The sequence below is a fragment of the Nyctibius grandis genome, chromosome 33 (assembly GCF_013368605.1).
Source record: "Nyctibius grandis isolate bNycGra1 chromosome 33, bNycGra1.pri, whole genome shotgun sequence".
Taxonomy (NCBI): Eukaryota; Metazoa; Chordata; class Aves; order Nyctibiiformes; family Nyctibiidae; genus Nyctibius; species Nyctibius grandis.
In genome coordinates, this window is record NC_090690.1 from 715,154 (window position 1) to 735,858 (window position 20,705).

At 66.5% G+C, this 20,705-nt stretch overlaps 1 protein-coding gene across 4 annotated transcripts; it reads right to left on the reverse strand.

The window, feature by feature from the left end:
- Positions 1-215: 215 nt before the first annotated feature.
- On the reverse strand, positions 216-20,401 carry ADGRA2 (adhesion G protein-coupled receptor A2). 4 transcript variants are annotated; one of them, XM_068421495.1, is made up of 19 exons: positions 20,184-20,401; positions 12,642-12,713; positions 9,789-9,860; positions 9,624-9,695; positions 9,272-9,343; positions 9,004-9,167; positions 8,713-8,926; positions 7,852-8,016; positions 7,107-7,308; positions 6,870-7,019; positions 6,575-6,736; positions 5,775-5,984; positions 5,498-5,699; positions 5,057-5,265; positions 4,832-4,959; positions 3,784-3,907; positions 3,522-3,667; positions 3,262-3,351; positions 216-2,980 (listed from the first exon to the last, which is right to left on the reverse strand). In XM_068421495.1, the coding sequence occupies exons 1-19, from the start codon at positions 20,399-20,401 to the stop codon at positions 1,783-1,785; spliced, it is 3,870 nt and encodes a 1,289-aa protein (XP_068277596.1). In that variant the 3' UTR covers positions 216-1,782. The 4 variants fall into 4 exon arrangements, with proteins under 4 accessions (XP_068277596.1, XP_068277597.1, XP_068277598.1 ...); XM_068421496.1 differs by lacking the exon at positions 20,184-20,401 and adding an exon at positions 12,939-13,011; XM_068421498.1 differs by lacking the exons at positions 4,832-4,959; positions 20,184-20,401 and adding an exon at positions 12,939-13,011 and having other exon boundaries at positions 2,117-2,980.
- Positions 20,402-20,705: the final 304 nt, after the last annotated feature.

The window sequence follows — 20,705 nt, forward strand, 5'->3', positions numbered from 1 at the left end:
CACAGAGTCACCTTAACTTGCTGGGAGAAGGCTGCTCCTGTCTCGGTTAAATAACAGCTGTGAAGCTGCTGGAAATCTGTGGCAAAGGCGCAGCTTTGGCTGGTGGGTGCAATGCTGCCGGGTGTTCACGGCCACGTGCTGCTCCCTCAGTAGCACGGGGCCCTCTCCGTGCCCGGTGGCTTGTGTTTGCGAGAAACAACACCAGATCCTGGCAGATTGGCAAATCTTTAATATATTAAACAAAACATATCTGCTAGACACTTTCTATTTATATAAAAATGCAAAAAGACCCCTTTAAAGACATTTCTTTGGCATATTTCCCCTCCCTCCCCCACGTATATTGCAGGAAGCTCTCTGTTGATATGTCATTTGCTTGTAATGTAAACAGACAAAAAAAAAAGTGTAATTAAGAATACAAAGCTTTTCATATAATACTGTCACAGTGCAGCAAGCATATATAACAAACAACTCAGCATCAGCAAGACCGTGTAGGCTGCGGTGTCAACAATAAGGATTTAAATTGTATTAAATAGCAGGGGCAGTGGAAGGGGGGTTAAGCCGTGGGCTGGGCAGAGTGGGGGGGGGCAGAAGGGTGCTGAGCACACCTGCAGTGTGGCTCTTTTAGCTGTGTGCTAGAAAAAGGGGGGACTTGTTTTTAAATGGGGTGAAATAAGTGCTTATCCAAGTTCCAGCCCTTTGAATGAATCCCATGAACTGGCCAAGGAAGGTTCCTAATTAACTGGCATCGTTCTCCCACCTTCCCAGGCATGGCCCCGCTCCCCGGCGCTCTCCTCTCGTCTCACACGAGTGCAAGGCTGGCAGCCGGGGGGTTCCTCTGCCTTCCCAAGAGCAAACCCAAGGATTTTTCTGAGCAGGCACCCGGGGGTAAGGAGGGGAACCTGCTTTGGGTCCCTGCCCACGACTCGGCTCTTTGGTGCTCTGGCGGAGAGGGTCAGCCTCGGCTCCGGCAGCGGCACGGCTCCGCCAGCCCACCCCATTGCATAGCTTATGCCTCCGAGGGCTCGGGAGCCTGTTCTGGCCGTGATTTTAGTGTCTGGCATTAACCCAGCACAGACAATCACCTCGCCCTGGAGCGGAGGCTCCTCTTACCTTGTGCTTGCTTTGCAGTATGGCTTTTCCTTTGGCAGCCAGCAACCCCCAGGGCGAAACGCTGGCGTTTGGCACACGCAGATAAACACTTTTGCACGTGAAACATCTCGGACAGGGAAGCTGCCCTCTGACTCGCTCAGCAGCAGCGTGCTGAGGGTCACACAGGGCGCCCGGCGTGGTCCCCTCGGTGGGAATATTGCAGTCGTGGCAGGAGCGGCGCTGTGCCCGGGGGCATGCCCGCTCCCGGAGAACACTGCTCGGTAACGAGGCACTCGCATCACTCACTGACCTGTCTATACATATATACATTCAATAATATAGCTTTGAAAAATAGACATTTGTTTCCTCTGTAATATTATAAAATAGCATTTAGGATCAGTCTGAAGTGACGTGCAGGCATGATTGAATGCAATTCAGGCTGCTGCGGCGTGAGGGCTGCCTGTCACCTCCAGAGCCTGGTGCCACCACGGGAGGCTTTGAGCCCCCGCGGGGGCCGGGGGGGGACTCGGCATCGCCCTGCGCCCGGGGTGAGCCGCAGCCCCTGGCGCGTCCCCACTAGTGCACGTGGCCATTCCCGCAGCGTCGCCTCCTCGCAGACGCCCCGAGCGGCTCCAGCTGCGGCTCCCGGAGGAAAACGCTGCGGCGCTGCGGCCGTCCGGTCCTTCCCCACCTCTACACGGTGGTCTCGCTCTTCCAGAGGCCGGTCTTCATGCCGGCCACACTGTCGGCGCTGGCCAGGTTGATGTCGTACTTGCTGCCCTTGAGGCCGCCGTTGTGGCTGGCCACGTTGAGCGGGTAGGAGCGGCGCTTGGCCTCCCTCTCGGCAGCGCCGGCGTGCCGCAGGTTGTCCCTGCTGGCGCTCCTCCGGCGAGCCTCGCCGAAGTCGGGTGCCCGCCGGCCGCCGTCGCTGCCCTCCGAGTGGCTGGGCGCCGTCTCCCCGTCCTGGGGGGCCCGCGGCGCCGCGCGGCCGGGGCCCAGGGGGCTGTTCCTGCCGCTGTGGTAGCTCTCGGAGTGGCTGTTGTGGAGGCTCCCGCTCTCGCTGGAGGGGTGCTCCGAGGGGCCCCGCAGCATTTTCAAGCGGTGGTGCTTCCCCTCCCGGCCCGGCTTAGTTCTGCCCCGGTGGTTCCGGCGGCCGTGGAGGTTGCTGGCGTGCCTGCCGGCGCCGGGGGCCTTGCCGTCGGCAGGGTCCGGCTCTGGGCGAGCGTCCGCCTGGCTCTGGGCTACCTGCAGGTTGGTGAGCTTGCAGCGGCCCCCGGCCGAGCTGGCGCTGCTGGGCGAGGAGGAGGAGGAGGCGCCGGAGCGAGCCGCCTCCGGGTCGCAGCCGATGAAGACCTGCGAGCCGTCCTCCGGCCCCAGCCCGGGGTGGACGTACGCCTGCATGGGCAGCGCGTTCCTGTAGGACGGGCAGCAGGAGAACCAGGAGTTGAGGACGTCCCGGCGCCGGACGCAGTGGTGGACGAAGATGAAGAGTCCCAGTGCCACGGCGGTGACGCCGTAGAGGCAGCTGAAGAGGACGTTGAGGTACCAGCGCTGGGACACGGCCATGGCGCCGAACGTCCACAGGGCCACGTACAAGGCGTGGGTGGTCACCAGCGCCCAGAACTGCGCCCGCAGGGAGTGGACGCCGTCCGCCTCGGGGCAGGGCGGCCCCGAGTTCAGCGTGACCGAGATGGAGCCCGAGTCCGTCAGGAGGTCGCCGGCACCCCCCAGCCGCGGCGGCGGCTCCAGCGGCTCCGGGACGTCTTTCTGGCGTGACGGTCGGCACTGGAGGCTGAGTCCGGCGCAGAGGAAGTAAATCCAGGTGACGAGGAGGATGAAAGCCACGGGGACGTAGAAAGCCCCCAGGCTGGGCCGCCAGACCAGCCAGCAGCTGTACGGGAGGAAAGGGGCTCTGAGGAGCGGGGCTGGGTGCCGGCACCGCGCGCCGTGGTAACGGGATGCTCGGCACCCCTGCCCCGGTGGGCCGGGCTCTGCGGAGGCGAGCTGTCTGCCTGGCTGATGCTTTCCCAGTATATGGATCACTCTTGGGAAGGGTCTCAGCAGCCTCCCCCAGGCTCACCTGCACTCCTGGTGCTGCCGCTTCGCCTTGCCCAGGAGGAGGGAGGCCGCCCATGTGGGGAGGGGGGGGCATGGTCAAGCAGGGACACTTACTAGGGGTTGTTGTCGTGGTAGTTGTGGATGTTGACGGCTGCCGTGATCCCGCAGATGATGAGGGGGATCCCGCCGGCGATCAGGTAGAACCTGCACGGAGGAGATGGTGTCACCGCACGCCCGGAGCGAGCCCTCGGGAGAGCACGGCACGGCTGCGGGTGGGACGGGCTTGTACAGCAGCCTCTGGGCATGGGGCTGGGGAATCTGCCCTGGCTCCCGCTGCCCCGCGGGGCTGGGGTGAGGGAGAGGGGTGCTCGTACCGCAGCATGGGTCTGGGGGCCGGCTGGGATGCGTCGCCGTCCGGCTGCTGCGGCGCCTTCCAGGTCGCCTCCTTGTAGAGCACTCTGGCTTTCACCGCCATCCACAGCAGCGTGGAGAGGGAGGAGTAGTGCAGGATGATGCCGACCTGCAGGAGAGATGCCACGGTTGGCACGGGGGATGCTGCAGCCAGTGGCCACGTCCCCGCCGGCCACCGTCCCATGGGGCTGGGCAGGCGGCCGTCCCCTCTGCCCCGGTACCCACCGCTTGGCAGACGATCAGGTACCCGGTGAGGGTGATGCCCCCCGCGAAGACGGCGGCCGTCATGGCGATGTGGAAGCAGAGGTTCAGCAGCATGTGCCAGCCCTTGCGCGGGATGAGGATGGTGCTGGAAGAGAGGCACCGCGGCGCCCGTCAGCGCCGGCGGGAGGACACGGGCTGCTCCGCTCGTGCCCCGGCTCGGGGGGGTCCCGGTTTGGCAGGGCAGCACCGTGGGTCCGTCACTAGACGGGGGCTGACGGTGCTGCCCGGCTTTGCTTACAGCAACTGGGCTGCCTTGGCCGTCTGGTCATCTCACTAAGTGCTCGTTAAGCGTTAGATGTGCTAATGATCATTGGGTTCTTCTAACGGGGTAATGGTTAGATGAGGACTGATAGGATACTTTAACTGTTAGTGCTGGCTTCACTTATCACAAAATGAACGGCTTGGCCTTAGCTGTAGCATCTCATTAAGTACTGTTAAGTATTTGGTGTAGTAATTACTGCTGGGTTCTTCCAAACAGGTGCTGGTTAGATGGGGCCTGACAGTGTTGCTTGGGGAGGTGCTTGGCCTCATGTGCACCTCGTTAAGTGTTAAACAGAATACTAATTATTGGGTTATTTCTGAGAAATAGACACTAGATGTGGGCTAATAACACTGCCTGACTTTGTTAGTGTTTGTTTCACTGATAGTAAGGGGAACGGTTTGGCCTTACAGTTATCTCGTTAAGTGCTTGTTAGATATAATACTTATTGGGTTCTTCCTGATAGATAATAGATTGAGCTAACAACGCTGCCTGACTTATTAGTGTTTGGTTCACTCACTTATGGTAAGAGGAATGTTTTGGCCTTATTTGTATCTCGTTAAGTGTTGTTGGGTTCTTCCAAGGGGGTAATAGAGGTGGGCAAGAGCATTGCCTGGCTTCATTAGTGTCTGCTTCCCTTGGCCTCCTCCCGGCCCTGGGCAGCGCCTGGGGAGCTGCTCCCGCTGCCCGCCGAGCCGCCCACCCGAGCACAGCCCCTCCGGCCACGGCCATGGCCGAGACCTCGCTCACCCGTGGTTGACGATGTAGGTGATGATGGTGGTGAAGAGGCAGAGCAGCAGCATGGCCGTGCAGGTGTACATGGCCGGGTGCAGCACCTCCCCGGCACCTCGCGCCTCGCTGGGGAAACCGCTCAGCTCCTGCACGGCACAGCCCGGCCCGTCAGACCCCACGCCACCCGTCCCACCCCACCACCCCCAGGCAAGGCTCCCAAGCCCATCGCTTGCCCCCACCTACCATGAGCACAGCCACGTTGCTAAGGTGCTGGCAGTGCAGGGAGGTGACGTTGGGCTCGCGGGCGGCCAGCTGGCAGCCCTCGGCGCTCCAGCCCCCCATGCCCCCCAGCACCTCAAAGTTCCAGTACGCAGCCACGGGGTCTGCGCCCTCCCCGGGGTGCCGCAGCGACACGGCCACCGGCTCCGAGAGGTTTCCCACGCTGCAGCCGTCTGCAACAACAGAGAAACCTGGTCAGCAGGACACGAGCCACCCCCCAAGGGGGGCTGGACACGGGGGACCCCCCACCGCATCCCATAGGCACGCTGCCACCTCCCCATGAGGCCCCCTGGGGATGGCTTTGCGCTGCAGGAGCACCAGGGCAGCACCCCCAAGGAGCCCCACGCAGCTCCATCCCCCAAGTAAAGCCCCACGTAGGGTCCCCCAAAGCCCCCCAGCCCTTACAGGTGCCGGCGTAGATGACCGGCGTGGCCACGCTGCGGCGCTTGCCGTCGTCGGCCAGGCGCGAGGAGTTGCCCGTGCTGCAGAAGAGCTTCCCGTTGCGGAAGACCAGGAGCTGGAGCTTGCAGTCGGCCAGCGGCGTGGCAGGGCCGGGGCTGGCGAAGAGGCTGGGCGGCAGCTGGATGGAGGCCAGGGCGATGCTGTTCTGCGGGCACATGGTCGCCGGTGAGCAGGGGCCGACCCCCCCCCGGTGCCCCCTCATCCCCCAGCTTGCCCGTACCTTGATGTGGAAGCTGGTCAGGGAGACGTTGGGGCGCCCCGTGGTGCAGCGCAGCCTCAGCTGCTGGTCGGGCAGGGACTCGGCCCCCCGCTCAGCCGGGGGGGGACGCCCGGCCAGACCCCCGTCCCGCCGCTGGAACGCCACACAGCTCAGCCCCACGTAGCTCTCGGGCTTCACCACGTACGCCTCGAAGGCGATGTTGCGTGAGTTCTGCCAGGCACAGTGCCACAGGGCGGCCATCAGCCCTGGCATGGCCAGAGACCCCCAGCACGGGCAGAGACCCCCCCACCAGCATGCACAGAGACCCCTCTGGCACAGCCAGAGACCCTCTGGCATGGGCAGAGACCCCCCCAGCACTGCCAGAGACCCCCCTGGCACAGCCAGAGACCCTCTGGCATGGGCAGAGACCCCCCCAGCACTGCCAGAGACCCCCCTGGCACAGCCAGACACCCTCTGGCATGGGCAGAGACCCCCCCAGCACTGCCAGAGACCCCCCTGGCACAGCCAGACACCCTCTGGCATGGGCAGAGACTCCCCCAGCATGCACAGAGACCTCTCTGGCACAGTCAGAGACCCCCCTGGCACAGCCAGAGACCCCCCTGGCACAATCAGAGACCCTCCGGCATGGGCAGAGACCCCCCCAGCATGCATAGAGACCCCTCTGGCACAGCCAGAGACCCCCAGCATGGGCAGAGACCCCGCAGCATGAGCAGAGACCCCCTGTCACGGGCAGAGACCCCACACCAGCAGCCCAAGTACCTTCTCCTCCGCCCTCGGCCCCCCCATGGCCCCCCACTGACCACCGCCATGTGCTGGGAGTTGCTGCTGAGCGTGTGGGCGGCGATCCTCTCCAGGGAGCGGACGATGCTGGTGCAAGCCTTCTCCTCCTTCTGCGACATCCACAGGATGTGGTCGTCCACCAGCATGATGTTGCTGGCCATCTCCACGATCACGTCCGTCAGCTGCGAGGACAGCGAGTGGCTCCGCAAAGAGCTACTGCCGTCCCCAGCAGCAAACACCCCAGTTCATGCTTTTCCACCCCAAAAACAAGCAGCAGCGCTGGGGCAAGCAGGGGACAGGAGCAGCGCCAATGACCTGCTTGATCTGGTCCACGTAGCCGATAAACTTCTCGATCATCTGGGCCACGTAGAGGACATCAACCATGTCCGAGAAGTTGGCTGCCTCGGCCGTGTAGACGCGGAGCTGGTGAGCCAGGGTCAGGGCGTTGGAGGCGTTGATGGGCATCTGCGGAGCGGCACGGCCCCGGGGGGACGGTCACCATCTGCGCCAGCCTCCCCCAGCCCAGCCGAGCCCCCCGGCCCCCCGGCTCACCAGCACGAAGGTGTAGAGGACGCGGGTGATGTCGTTGGTGTAGAGGCAGTGGGAGTAGTCGCCTTCTTCCCAGCGCCCGGCGCGGTCGCAGCGCCGCCACGCCTGCTGCTCGCCCGCCGCGCCGCCCGCCGCCGGCCCCGCGGCGAAGGGGTGCTGCAGGCAGGGCTGGAAGGCCGTGATGCCTGCCAGGGTGCGGGGCCACCTGCGGGCACGGGCACGCGGTGACCGCGGGGCCCCCTCCCGCTGCGCTCCCCCCTCCCCGTGCAGACCCTGCCCAGCACCACGCCACGTCCCGCGGGCACCGCAGCCCCCAAATCCCCCCAAAAAGCTCCTGGGGGGCTGAGGGTAATGCCCCCCCCCCCCAGTCCTGTATCCTGCTCGGCTCAGCACAGCGCAGAGGGAAGCAGCGGGCGGAGGGGGGGGCACCGCTAATTGAAGCCACATTGACTGTGCCAGTAATTTATATTCCGTCACGGCCCCGCCGGGGTTACGGTGGGCGCCCGGAGCCTTTCGTCTCGTGCCAGAGGAATTCCAACACCTCTGCTGCTGGAGCCGGGCTGCGCCGCCGGCACGGGAAGCCCTTCAAAGGCGCCTGTGCTCCCCGTGGCCGCTAATCGCTACCAGACACCCCGTCACCTGCGGCGAGCCCCTCGCCCCGGCACGCTCCGCTCACGCTGCACGTGGCACACACACCCCCACCCCGCCGTGGCACCCGCCCCGCGGCCAGGCCACCGCCGCTCCCTACCTGAAGTCCCCGCGGTTGTTGGTGACCCGCTCGGCAGGGCAGTAGGACGCCGAGGTCTCCAGCACCACGATCTCCACCTTCTTGCTGACGTTGCCCTGCGAGGTGGAGACGGCGCACTCCCACTCGCCGTTGGCAGAGACGTGGATGTTGGAGAGGATGAGCTCGCTGCGGGCAGAGGGGACGGGCTGGCACGGCGGGGCTGCCCCACAGCCAACCCGCAGCGGTGGTCCCCCGAGCTTGGGGGCATTGGGACACACACCATGAAGCACAAGGGGTGCCCACACTTGGCATCCCACCCAGGGCACTTGGTACCCACGAACCAGCAAGTCCTGCAGCCATGAGTGTCCGTTTCTGTCCCCATCCCCACCTCATCTCCATCCCCATTCCTGTCCCCATCCCCATCCCATCTCTATCACTGTCCCCATCTCATCTCCATCCCCGTCCCCATCCAATCTCCATCATCTCCATCTCATCTCCATCCCCATCCAATCTCCATCATCTCCATCATCTCCATCTCATCTCCATCCCCATCCCCATCCCCATCCAATCTCCATCTCCATCTCCATCCCCATCTCCATCTCCATCATCTCCATCTCCATCTCCATCCCTGTCCCCATCCAATCTCCATCTCCATCACTGTCCCCATCTCATCTCCATCCCTGTCCCCATCTCATCTCCATCCCTGTCCCCATCCGATCTCTATCACTGTCTCCATCTCCATCTGCATCTCCATCGTCCCCATCCCCATCACTGTCCCCATCTATATCTCCATCCCTGTCCCCATCTCATCTCCATCCTCATCTCCACCCCCGTCCCCATCCCATCCCCACCACCGTCCCCATCCCCGTCCCCATCCCCGACCTGGTGATGAAGGTGCAGTCATGGATGAGGCTCTCCTCCACGATGACACCCGTCCGCTCGTCCTCCTCCACCGGCTCGCGGTTGTGGTACCACCGGATCTGGGTGCTGTTGTCCAGGTAGGTCGCGGTGCACTGGAAGGGCAGCCGGTCGCCCTGGAAAACCACCTGGCGCAGCGACGGGATGAGGTGGTGGGTGTGCAGCTCCGGGGCGCCCGCTGCGGGGGGACACAGCCGGCCGGGTGAGCCCGCGCCCCCGCGCCCCGCCGCCGCCCCCGCCCCGGCCCCGGCTCACCGCAGCGGAGCTGGCTGTCCCGCGCGCCGCGCAGGGGGAAGGCGTGCAGGTGCCGGGGGTACACGCACGCCGTCCGCTCCGAGATCTGCGCCGAGCGGTTGCGAGCCCAGGGCAGCACCCAGCGCAGGTTGCAGTCGCACGTCAGGTACTCGGTGGCGAAGTCCCTGCAAGGGCCGGTGTCACGGGGGGGGCCAGGGCATGCCGCCAGCCCCGAGCCCCTCTGGCAGGGACCCCCCCCGGGTGCTGAAATCCCAGAGCACAAACTCACACGACTTTCAGGGAGGGGAGCTCGTCGAAGACACCGGGCGGGAGGCTGGAGAAGATGTTCCCGGACATGTTGCTGTGGGACAGGAGAGAAAGGCGGCGTGGAGGGGACCGGGGACCTGCCGGGAGAGGGGACACCTCCCAGGTCCCTCACTGTGCCCACACACCCCCCCCATGGCACCCAGTGAGGGTGGGCACTGGGCGGCCGCAGCCTAACGAGCCCCCGCACTGGCCAGACGTTGGGATGTGGCACGGGGACAGCCCCGGGGTGCACAACTGCCAGCGATGCCCCCGGGGCATGGGGCAGCACTGGGGGGGGACAGGGCTGGCCAGGGGGTCCCCAGGGAGCGACTCACAGCCGGAGGAGGTTGGGGAGCCCCTGGAAGACGCTGGCGCTCAGGCAGCCGATGCGGTTGTTGGAGAGGTCCCTGCAAGGCAAGCGGGGGGCTGTCAGGGCTGGGGACGCCCCGCTGTCCCCGCTCCCTCCAGACCAGCCCCAGGGGGGCTGCGCCGGCACTTACAGACGCTTCAGCTCGGGGAGGCCGAGGAAGGCGCCCGGCTGGACCGTGCTGATCAGGTTGTTCTTCAGGTCCCTGCGGGGAGACAAACACAGACTGAGGGGGTGCAGGAGGGACCCCGGCGGCGTCCGCTGCCCCATCTGCAGGGGACCCAGCGCAGGGGCACAAGGGCCTGAGCGCACCCCGATCCCCCCGCCCCATCTCCCAGGTGCTGCAAAACCCCCTGCAAGAGCCCCATGAGCAGCTCTCTGCCCCGTTTCCCTCTCGTTGTCTCCCCAAAGGGCACGGGGAAGGCGCGAGGCTCCCCATCGCTCCCGGGGGGATGCCAGCCCCTCTGCCCGCCCGTGCACACCGGCGGGGGCAGATAAGTGCACGCTGCAACTGCCAGCACGGCCTCAAAAGGGCTTTGCGGCCCGCAGGAAGCTCGTTTGGGTTATTAGCCTGATTGGAGGCATGTATCTAATCAGGGACTCGCCAGGCGTGTGCTGCTGTGGGGTGGCTGCCGGCACAGTGGGGAGCGGGGGAGCGCCGGTGGCATCGGCCGCCCCGTCCAGCCCCGGGGACTGGCGAGCGGCTCCCGCAGAGCCCCAGCGCTCACTGGGAGAGGAAATGGGATCCATATGGCGCCGCCGTGTTTATTTATAGCAGCCTGCACGGTGCTCGTCGCTCGGCCGCCGCTGCCCTGCGATGAGCAGCCCTGGCGACACCCCGGGAGCCGCAGCCCTCGTCCCAGGGGCACAAGCTGCCAGCCGGGATGGGGGAGCGGTGCAAACCCTTCCCCAGAGCTGGGGGTGCAGGCAGGGGTGCAGGTGGGTGCAGGTGGGTGCAGGCAGGGCGCAGGCAGGGCGCAGGCAGGGGCAGGGCCAGGTGAGCGCCGGTGCTGAAGGAACAGCTCCGCTCACCTGCACCACCAACACCCGCTGCACCAACAGCCGCCCCCAAACACCGTCCTGCGAGCCCCCGTCCTGCAAACACCCACCCAGCACACGCCACCAGCACGGCCCACAGCCAAAACGTGGCCCAAACCCAGCACCCCCTGCTCTGGCTGCCACCGGGCAGCGATGGGACACACCGGGGACGGCGCTGGGCCCCGGGGGCTCGCGGCCAGCCCGGCGCACGGCCTGGCGTGGAGCCTTCCTCGCTCAGTCACTTCCTCCCCGCTGGCCGGGGGCCCGGGGCTGCGGCTGCTGCTGATTTACGATAAGGCTCTTCTCTCCGCACCGTGGCTGTTTGCCTTCACGTTTCCGCCAGTCCCGAGCCTCCTCCTCCCCCTGCCCCAGCACGGTGACGTGCTCCAGGCACGAGAGCCGGCAGCGGCACAGTGCCTCGTGCGCACGGGGACCCCCCTGCCACCCCGCAAAGCAACCGCCTCCTGCCCCGGGGTAGCTGCAAGGAGCCCAGCACCCCAGGGCTGAGCCCGCAGCCACACGAGCAGCGCCCGCTGCAGATGGACAGACAGGCAGAGCCCATCCCCGTCACCGCTGTCACCCGGCCGAGCCCCCTCGCAGCCCGGAGCCCCCCGGCCCCGGCGGAGGGCAGGACGTTCCCAAGCGGGGCTGTGCTAATGAGCGCGGCCGCCCCGGCCGCATACCGGCCCCGCTCAGACTCATTAATCTCATTACGCCGCTACAAATCACTGCAGATGCCAAGCTGCAAGGCCGGAGGGGCGGTGGTCCGCGGGGGCACCCCGGGAACGGGTTTCCCCCCGTCGTGCTGAGACACCAACACACCCACGGCAGGGAACCAGGGTGGGCAGGGCCCCGCGAGCCCCAGGATGAGAAGCGAGGGGCCCCCGGAGCCCCTGCCACGTCCCTGTCGCGCCAGCGCGGTCCCTCCATGGGGCACGTCTGCGCCGCGGCCCCGAACCAACCCGATGAAAACAATTACGGGTCCTGTCGGGAGCAATCAGGCACGGCGCGGCGCGATGCCGGCCAGCCGGGATGGGGGAGCGCAGCCCACGGCCCCCCTGGACGCGCCGGTGCTCCCCCTCCAACCCGCACGGGGCTTTGGCGGTGAGGTGACACGGGGTGGCTGCTCCCCCAGAGCACTTTTAGGGGCACCCCGGGGGCTGCAGAGCCGCGGTCCCCCCGGGGTGCTGCCCCCCGGCTCCACCACGGCCCTTCCCGGCGAGCCCAGCACCCGCAGCGGCCCCGGCTGCCCCCTGCCTGTGCGCCCGTTAATCCCTCCCGTTAATGAGAGCTCGGTGCCAGGAGCAGGAGGGGGTGACCCCACACCTGGAACCGCGCTGGGGAGGACTCGGCCACGTGGGCCCGCAGGGACGCGGGGTCCCCAAGGCAGGTGCACGCCCTGTAACGCCAACAAGCTCCGCGTTAATCAACGCTTCCTCGTTGGGGCTAACGAGGCGCAGGCGGTGCGGGTCCCGGGGACCCCGCAGCCCACCCGGCCCCGCTCGGCGCAGGAATGCACGAGACCCTCGTGGGGCCGCGGCGGGGAACAAAACGCCCTCAGTGCGCCGGTCCCCGCTCCTGCATACCTACAGATCCAACCCAGATGGGGGCCATAAATCTCCCCTTATTACAGCTCCCTCCATAGAGATGCCTTTCACGGAGAGATAAGAAAGTTGACTTTGTTCGGGGCGACAATGTCGCTTTTCATACCGGCCCCCACGGAGTGCGGCCCCCCCGGTGCCTCCCGCCCCGGCACGGCTCCCGGGGTCCCCGGGACGCCCGCGGGTGCCAACGGCAAACCCTGCGCCCCGGTGCCATTCCCGTCGCCGCACCCAGGAGCGATGTCGGGAGCAGGAGCAGCACGGTGCTGCCAGCACCCCTCCGCTGACACCCTGCCTGCGCCCCGCCGCCCGCCCCTCCTGCCCCGGCCCCCCGGCCCGGCACTCACAGCTTCTCCAGAGCCCGCAGCCCAAAGAAGGAGCCGTTCTCCAGCACCGTGATCTTGTTGTTGCTCAGGAGCCTGTGGGAAGAGCAGAGGGAGAGGGGCAGCCCCGTTACTCGACCTGCCGGGCAGCCCCGGCCGTGACCCGTGGGGCTGGAGGGGGAGCGGGGACAGCTGGACCCACGGCAACAAGCAGCAGCCCTGGCCGTGCCGCCGGGGTGGTGGCAATGGGGAAGCCTCAGGGACAGGCTCGCACGGCTGGGTGGGGACATGGGATGCAACAGCCATGCCGGGACGCCGTACCGTGGTCCACGTGCGTGGCAGCACCAGGCTGGAGGTGCCTGGGGCTGCGCCGGCTCTTGGGGCATCGCTGCTGTACCTGGGCCTGGGTGCAACGAGCTGCACGTGTGGGTGACGAGATCCCCACCCCAGCTCCCGCACCGAGAGGGACCCGCAGCCAGGAGGGGACCCCATGGCACCCCCAGCTCTTGCTCCCCACCAGCCTGACCCCCTCCAGTCACGGCATCGCCAGCCACCCCGGGAGCCTCCCAGCACCGAGGTTTTATCCCAAAGCAAACAGCTTTGCTGGCCAAAGGGGCCCTTGCGGGGTGACAGGGGAGGGAGGGCACAAGCACCCGACAGTTCAGCCAGGAGCTCATTAAAGCGCGTCGGTGGCAATTAGCAGAGCCAGACCCTGGCCTGGGGATGGGAGCCGGCTCTCGGGGACGAGGCGCTTCCCTGGTGCTCCCCGTGTGTGGGCACCGGCGATGCTCCCACCCAAAAACGTGACCCAAAAGCAGAGGGGGAACAGCCGCCAGCCCCTGAGCCCCGGCCAGCGGAGAGGAGCGGGGAAAAGAGGGCTCATTGAGGGCCGGGGCTGGGGCTGTTTACACACGGGCGGCTCGGCAGCGGGGCTGAATGGCGGCTGTGTGCTGCCCAGCCCCGGCCCCTCCGGCCTGCCCGCGGCTGCCATCGCCAGCCACGCTCCGCTCGCCCTGCCCGGGCCGGAGCCAGCACGGCTGGGGCCACATCTCACCCTCTCCTCCCTGCGGGGACTCAGCTCGCCCCAGCACAGCAGCAGTGAGCACCGGTGCCGGCCAGCGGCACGGGCAGCCCCGGGATGTTGCCCGGAGCGGGAGGTGGCAGGGATGCTGGGGAGCAGTGGGAATGCTGGGGAGCAGCATCGCTCCCGGAGCAGCCCCGGCTCCGAGGCACGGCAGCCCCACAGCACACCCCGATTCCCCGTCACAGCATCATCTGTTGCTCAAGGCTGTGCTGGGCCCAACGGCTCCAGAAGGTTTTAATTCCAGCAGCAGCAGATTTCACAACCCAGCAAAGCCTCAGCTGGCTGCGCGCGCACGGGGGGGACCTGGGGGGCTCCCTGTGAAAGCTGGGGCGAGTAGAAACCCCCTGGCTCGGGGGGCCGAGCTGGGATGCACGACGGACCCTGTTGGGGGCCGTGTGAGCTGCAAATGCAGAGACCAGACAAGGGCACGAGACTCCGGTCTCAGACCTCCTGTGCTCGGTCCCGCGCCCCAGCCCTGGGGGGTCTCCGGCACGGCCAAGGACACGCAGGGCCTTTGGGCAGCGGGGAGCCGGGCACCCCGGGCACCCTGGACCTGGCCGTGCCGGAGCCTCCTTGGGCATGGGCTTTGCAGGGGGTTCCCACCCCGGCGGCGGGCAGGGAGCAGGCAGCCAGCCCCCTGTGCCGGGGGGTCAGCGTGCCGGAGAGCTGCGCCCAGCTGGGAACGCTGAGCCCCGGTGCCGGGGCCGCCCGCTTTGTTCGCGGACCCCTGGGACCATCCGCGCCTCTGCCATAAAGCCAGAGCTCCCCGCCTTAAAAGGCAACGCTCCCGTGGCCCCGACGGGATCGGCCTCCCCTGTGATCGGCAGCCAGGCGCCGGGGCCAGCCGCCCGCCTGCCGACGGCCAGGAAAGCAGCCGTGGGACGCCCTCCCCATGGCCCGCTTCGGCCCAGGGCGAAGCCACCCCCGGAGCTGCTGGCCCCTGGGGACCGGCCACCGGGGAGCGCGGGAATGGCCAGGACCACGGCACGTGGGGCACCCCAAGCCATGGGTACTGCCCGCCCCGTAACACCTCGGCGCTGGTCGGCCCTGCCTTAAGGAGAAGAGCTCCCCGACCAAAAGCAGCGTCTGCGCACAACAACTGCGCCCACAGCAACGATTTCTGCCTGATAAAACCTCTTCTGGGTAGCGATCCTCTCCCCATCCTGTAGCAGCCAGCCGGGTCGCGCTCCCCCGTTACAACTCACATCCTCAAACACGGTTTTACTTTGTTTGTTTTCTCTAGTTTTATGGATATTATGTTCCAAAACGTTTTCTGGGTTTTTTTTCCAGGAAGTTCTCACCCGGCTCCACAGGACTTTCCGTTCCCGTGCGTCCGCAGGCGGCAGAGCCGTGTGTGGGTCCCTGGCACTATCCCCGTACAGATTAACTGAGAAACCCCAAAATACGGTGGAATAAGTGCACCCTTGAGGCCACCCCAACCCAGCACACAGGGGACAGGGGTGAGCAGCCCCTGGAGCTGGGCCGGGGGTGCAGTGGGGACCCCGCGGGCACCCCAGCCCTCGACGCCTGACCGCCCTTGTGCCGCTCCAGCATCCTCCTGCGTGCAACGGCCCCGGGACCCTCCGGCACGGCGGCGCGTGGGCGGGCGGGCGGCTGCCATCGCCCGCCGGGGACGGCCCTGCTGCCGGGACAATAATCGGCTAATTGAGCGAGGGCTGGAAAAGTCTCTCCGGACAATGCGGGGATTAAGGACCGGAGCGTCGAGTCAAACGGCAACGCCAGGGGATGCGCAGCGGCGGGTGGGGATGGGAGCAGCAAGAGGAGCCCCCAAGGAGCATCCCCCATCCCGGGGGGATTCAGCCTCGGAAGGGGTTCAGCATCCTCGCTCTAACCCGCCTGCGCCGGGGCTCTGCGGGCTCGGACCCCGCACCGCTGCAGGTGGAGAGATAGAGAGATCTCTTCTTTTTTTTTCATCTCAAAAAGAGGAGCCAAAAGCGAAAAAAACAAGATTGTTTTTTCAAGCGTGCTGGAATCCACTTGGATAAATAACGGCTCCAGAAACTGGGCTGCTGAAACAATAAACTTCCTCTGGACCCAACCAAAAAAGGACACGGGGAGACGGTGGCTCCCCGGCCCGGGCGCGGGGGAAAGGCGGCAGCGGCGGCGTGGAGGTTAATAACGGGGGGGCCGCGCTGGGGCGGGGAGGCTCCGCTCGCGGGTGCATTAATTCAAAGCATATGCTCGCAGCAGATACGGCGCGGGCTGCGCCCCGAGCTGAGCTCGCTGGTTTGCAGAGGGATTTGAGGAAGAGAAAAGAGGGGCCCTGGGGCTGGCAAGCGGTGCCGAAGGCTCCAGGACTGGGAAGGGCTCTGGAGGCAGCAGCATCCCGGGGGGGCACCCCACAGCTCCCAGCCCCACGGGGCTGGAGACCCCCCGACACGGCCGGGGCTGCCCCCTCCCCACTTTCTCTGGGCGCTCGGGGGCTCTTCCCCTCCCCGCGACGTGCCCGGGGCGTTGCCTCCAGCCTCACGTCACGCCGGGCTATTTCGGATGGTGAAAATTATTGTTCCAACCCTCGGCTTTTGTTAGCACAGGAAAAATCAGCCCCGGAGAGAGGGTGAAACCTCCCGAGCCGGCGCAGGGCGGCGGGGCTGGGATGCTGCAGTGTGGCGGGCAGCACCATGACCCGCAGCCCCTGGGAAAACCAAACCTGCCAGAGCTGCAGCCCGATAAATAACAAACAAAAAGCTGAAAAAGGTTTGGGAAAGAAACCATCTGCGGGGCCCAGGATAAATCGGCCTCGGAGAGGGGAGTTCAAGTAGAACTGGAAATTGGTCATAAGTCAAAGCCCTCTATTCCCTGCAGACAATCTGTAATTTCAGTGCAATCAAGCTGTGCACATAAATGAGGCCTGTGCTGGGATTCCACATCTGGAAGAGGTTTGGGCTCCCGCCCGTGTGACAGCGGGGCCGGCCGCGGCCGGCGCGGCTCTCTGGGCCTCGTTAGGGATCCGGTGCTTTTTCCATTAGGCGATTAGCACAGGGGTCAGCTGGAGGGGGAGGGAATTAAAGCCTTGTTAATACACGTCTGCAGAGCCCCGGCACCTCCGCACCGGAGGGACGTCCCCCAGAGGTGCCAAAGCCCTGGCCCCAGACCACGGGAAGACGGCAGTCCCGGGGGGCTGGACCCCGACGGAGGGGCTGGGGGAAGCGCCGTGCCCTGGGCTGCGTCGGGGCAAGCTCTGCTGAGACGGCCGCAGCCGGGCGAGCTGTGCAGGGCCACGAGTCAGAAAGAGGCGACAAGCCACACTGCCCAGGCTGGCATCCCCGCGACGCGCCGGTGGCAAGGATTGACCTCTAGGTACAGAACGGGGCGGGTGTCAGAGAGCACACGCCTTGTAACGCCTGCTGGGGGTGCACGGGGGGATCGCACCCCTGCGAGCATCATCCCAGACCCCGCACGTGTCCCCACGCCGGGTCCTTCTGCGCCTGCTCCGCGACGAGGGCAGCGCTTCTGCCTGCACCGCTCCTGGCACACCGCGCCGTAACTGCTGGCCACGGGTCTCCCCACGGCACGAGTGTCCCCGGCAGGACGCGGCTGGGACGGCTGTGGGTATTTAGGCAAGAACCGAAGCGCCCGTCTCCCTGTCCCACCACTATCCCGCAGCTCGAGGGGCTCCAGCGCCGTGGCCCCGGGTGTCGCACCCGGCACCAGGACGGAGCAGGGCCACCGGTTCCCAGCACCCCTGGCCACGCCGGGTCTGTTCCCAGCCACTGCGGCTTCTCCATGTGGAGTTAATTTCTGCAGCCCCACATCTGCGGGCGCTGCCTTGGCCCTGGTTTGCTCTCTCCCGAAGCTGCGATCCCTGCAAAGGGCTGGGGGAAGAGAAAAGGGGCCGCGGCTCTGCTCGGCAGACGGCTCCCCGTGCAAAGCTGCCACGTCCCCCGGGATGCCGGGACGCCGCAGCCGAGCCCAGCGCTGGCTGCAGGGCAGGTCCCCGAGGCCGCGGGCGTCCCTCGTCCCCTGCTCTGCCGCTCCGCAGGCTGTGATGGCAGCGAGCGTTTCTCAGGCTCAGGGGGTAAATAAGCAGCAGCTGCTACAGAGGCAGCCTTGGATTCCTCAGCACAGGCCTAATAATTAAAGATAAATAAAGAAGTAAACCAAGAGTGTGGGAAAAAGCCAAATGAGAGCCGGAGTGAGGGACCCACAGGGCGGCAGACGGTCTCCTCTGGCCACCCGTGCGTCCCCAGCCATCGCCTGGGCAGCCGCAGCCGGGACAGCAGCAGTGCCGTGCTGGCAGCCTCCCCCCGCGCAGCACCGGCGCTGCTCGTTGGGGCTAACGCACGCCGGCTGCCAGGCCGGACCGGACCAAGGCTAGAACAGGCTTTGCTGGTCAGTGTTACTCCGCACAAAACACGCCACGCGCTTCCTGCGACGGGGCCAACGGGGATACTGAGCATCCCCCGGGCACAGACGGGACCTGAGCAGCCCCCGGGCACACGTGGGAGCCCTGCTCAGACCCGGCTCGCCCATGAGGCTCAAAATTTGGCTGTCCCCAGCGGGGTGTCCCCCGAGGCACGTGCAGCCCTTGCCACGTGCCCGGGCCCCGCTGCCTCCTCCACTCCCTGCCCGCACCCCAGCGGCTCCCGAAGCTGGAGCCTCTGGTTTTGATTGTTCCATCTGGAAAGGGTTTGGAATAAATCATGTTTACTGCGCGAGAGCAGAGCCCAGGGTCACCGCATATTTGTAGGTTTCTGCCTACGCCTGTAGGTTTCGTGTCACGTTTTAGTGGGATCATGTAAAGCCCTAACGCTTCTGCGCGGTCATCCCGGCCCCTCCGAGGGAGCCGGCCCCGGCACGGAGGGCTCCAGACCCCTCTGTCCCACCGGACACAGCCCACCGCGGTTGCTCCGCTGGCACGGCGCTGCGGCAGGGCTCAACGCATGCTCAACACTGGGGTCACACTTGCTCACACTGGAGAAAGCACCAGAGCAGGCACCTAATCGGATCCTTTTCCTAAATACAAACTGACAAAGGACTCGGAAGTCCCTTTGGGTATTTGCGAGGGGCTGACATACAAGGGCCATACGAGGAAAGAAATGAAGAGCAAAGCCTGCCCGAGGGAGAGCGCGACCGGAGCGCCCAGCCTCCACCTGCCCTGCAGCCTCCCAGCGTCCCCCCGCCTCGGGGGAGCTCAGGACAAACTCGGTGCTGCCGTTCCGGGATGATTTACGCTTTTATGACGACTCTCGTGCCTCAGACCCTGCTCGTGGCACCCACACAGCACAGGCGTGTTTCACAGTGTCCACAGCCACCCCGTTTTCACAAAGCAGCTATCACCACCCCAAAACGAAGCCCCTCTGCAGCCAGCGTCACGGCACACGGGAACCGAGGGATGCTTTAGAAATAGCAGCAACTGCGGCGCACGAGCAGCAACGCGGCCAAGCAGGCTCCAGCACATGGGAGCAGACGGGACCAGGAGCACGGCAGCCCCCAGCCCTGCCCCGCGCAGCCCCAATCCTCGGCAGCGCCCAACAAAACCCGCTTGAGGAACAGAAGGTAAAGAGCCGAGGCCGTGGGCACGCTCCCGTGGGCGGGCAGGCGGGTGGGCACGGCCACCCTCGCAGGACACTCTGGGCGAAAGCGACATTCCCTCCAGCAACGGCGCTGCCGGCCCCTGCCCTCCAAACCAGACTTTAATTCAAACGGCTCCTCCGGAGTTATAAATAAACCCTGCAATCTGCTGCTGCAGCGAGCAGGCGCCCAGCTGCAACCCCAACCCTCCCCGGCACCGAGGGCACAAGGAAGCTTTTAGGAAGCAAGCGGCAGCTTGGGACCCTTTGCACAAGCCCCAAACCCACTCGCTGCTCCTGATCTCCTCTCAGCAGATATTTCCAGTAAGAGTTGCTACTTTCAAAGAAAAACATCCTCCCCCAGACAGCAAGCGCTGCGGAGGGAAGCGTGGAGAAGGAGCCCGTTTCCTGGATTTCCAGCTCACGTCCACACTTCAAACTTGTGCTGCCGCCGCGCGGTGGGGAGCGCGGGGCCCCCCGTTACCCTCCAGCCGCAACACCCCGCTTCAAGGCAACACAAACCAAGTGACGCAGAACGGAGCGATGCTTTTGTGGGCGCAGATTCACTTACTGAGCGAAAAAATAAGTTAAAAAGCAACTGTCCGTGTTGTGCTCCCCGACACCGCGGGACTTTGCCCCCCATCTCCCTCGTCCCCACCAGCACCTGCCTGCCCACGGGAACGCGGCCCCGGGGGGCTCCGGGCAGCGGGGCGGTGGGGGGTCCCCCCGGGCGAGCTGCTCCAGCGCTCCCGGAGCCGCCGAGCAGCACGAAGCGGGCTCAGCGCGACCCACGCGTGGGCCCCCCCCTCCCTCCCTCCCTGCCGAGGCGCAGCCGCTGCCCGGCCGGAGCTGCCCTGGGGCGCGGGGGATGCCCGGGGCTGGGGGGCGATGCCCGGGGCTGGGGGGCGATGCCCGGGGCTGGGGGGCGATGCCGGGCGCGGTACTCACAGCGTGGCGGTGCCGTCGGGCAGCAGGCGCGGCTCGGGCGGCGCCGGGAGCCCCCCGCCGCTGCAGACCACCCGCCGCCGGGGCGCGGCGGGGCCGCCGGGCGCCTTGGCCCGCTCGGTCCCGCACTTGCAGCCCAGGCTCTGCGCGGGGCAGCTCCGCGCCGCCCCGCCGCCGCTCAGCGCCGCCGCCAGCAGCACCAGCGCCGCCGCCCCCCGCATGGCCCCGGCCCCGGGCCACGGGCTCCGGGCTCCGGCTCCGCGCCCGCCGCCGCCGCCACCGCCGCCCCGCTCCCCGGGGCGGCTCCGGCGGCGCCGCCTCCCCCGCTCGCCGCGCTCCGCCGCCGGCCCTGGCGCCTCCCCCGGCCCGCCCCGCTCCGCCCCGGCCTCCCCCCGGGCGGGATTCTGCGTGGGAGAGCGCTGGAGCCCCCGCGGCCGGCGGCTGGAGCTCCGTGGGGTCCCGCAGGACCGAGAGCAGCAGCCGCCGGGGACCGGAGCATCCTCCCGGAGCGCAAGACGCTCCAGC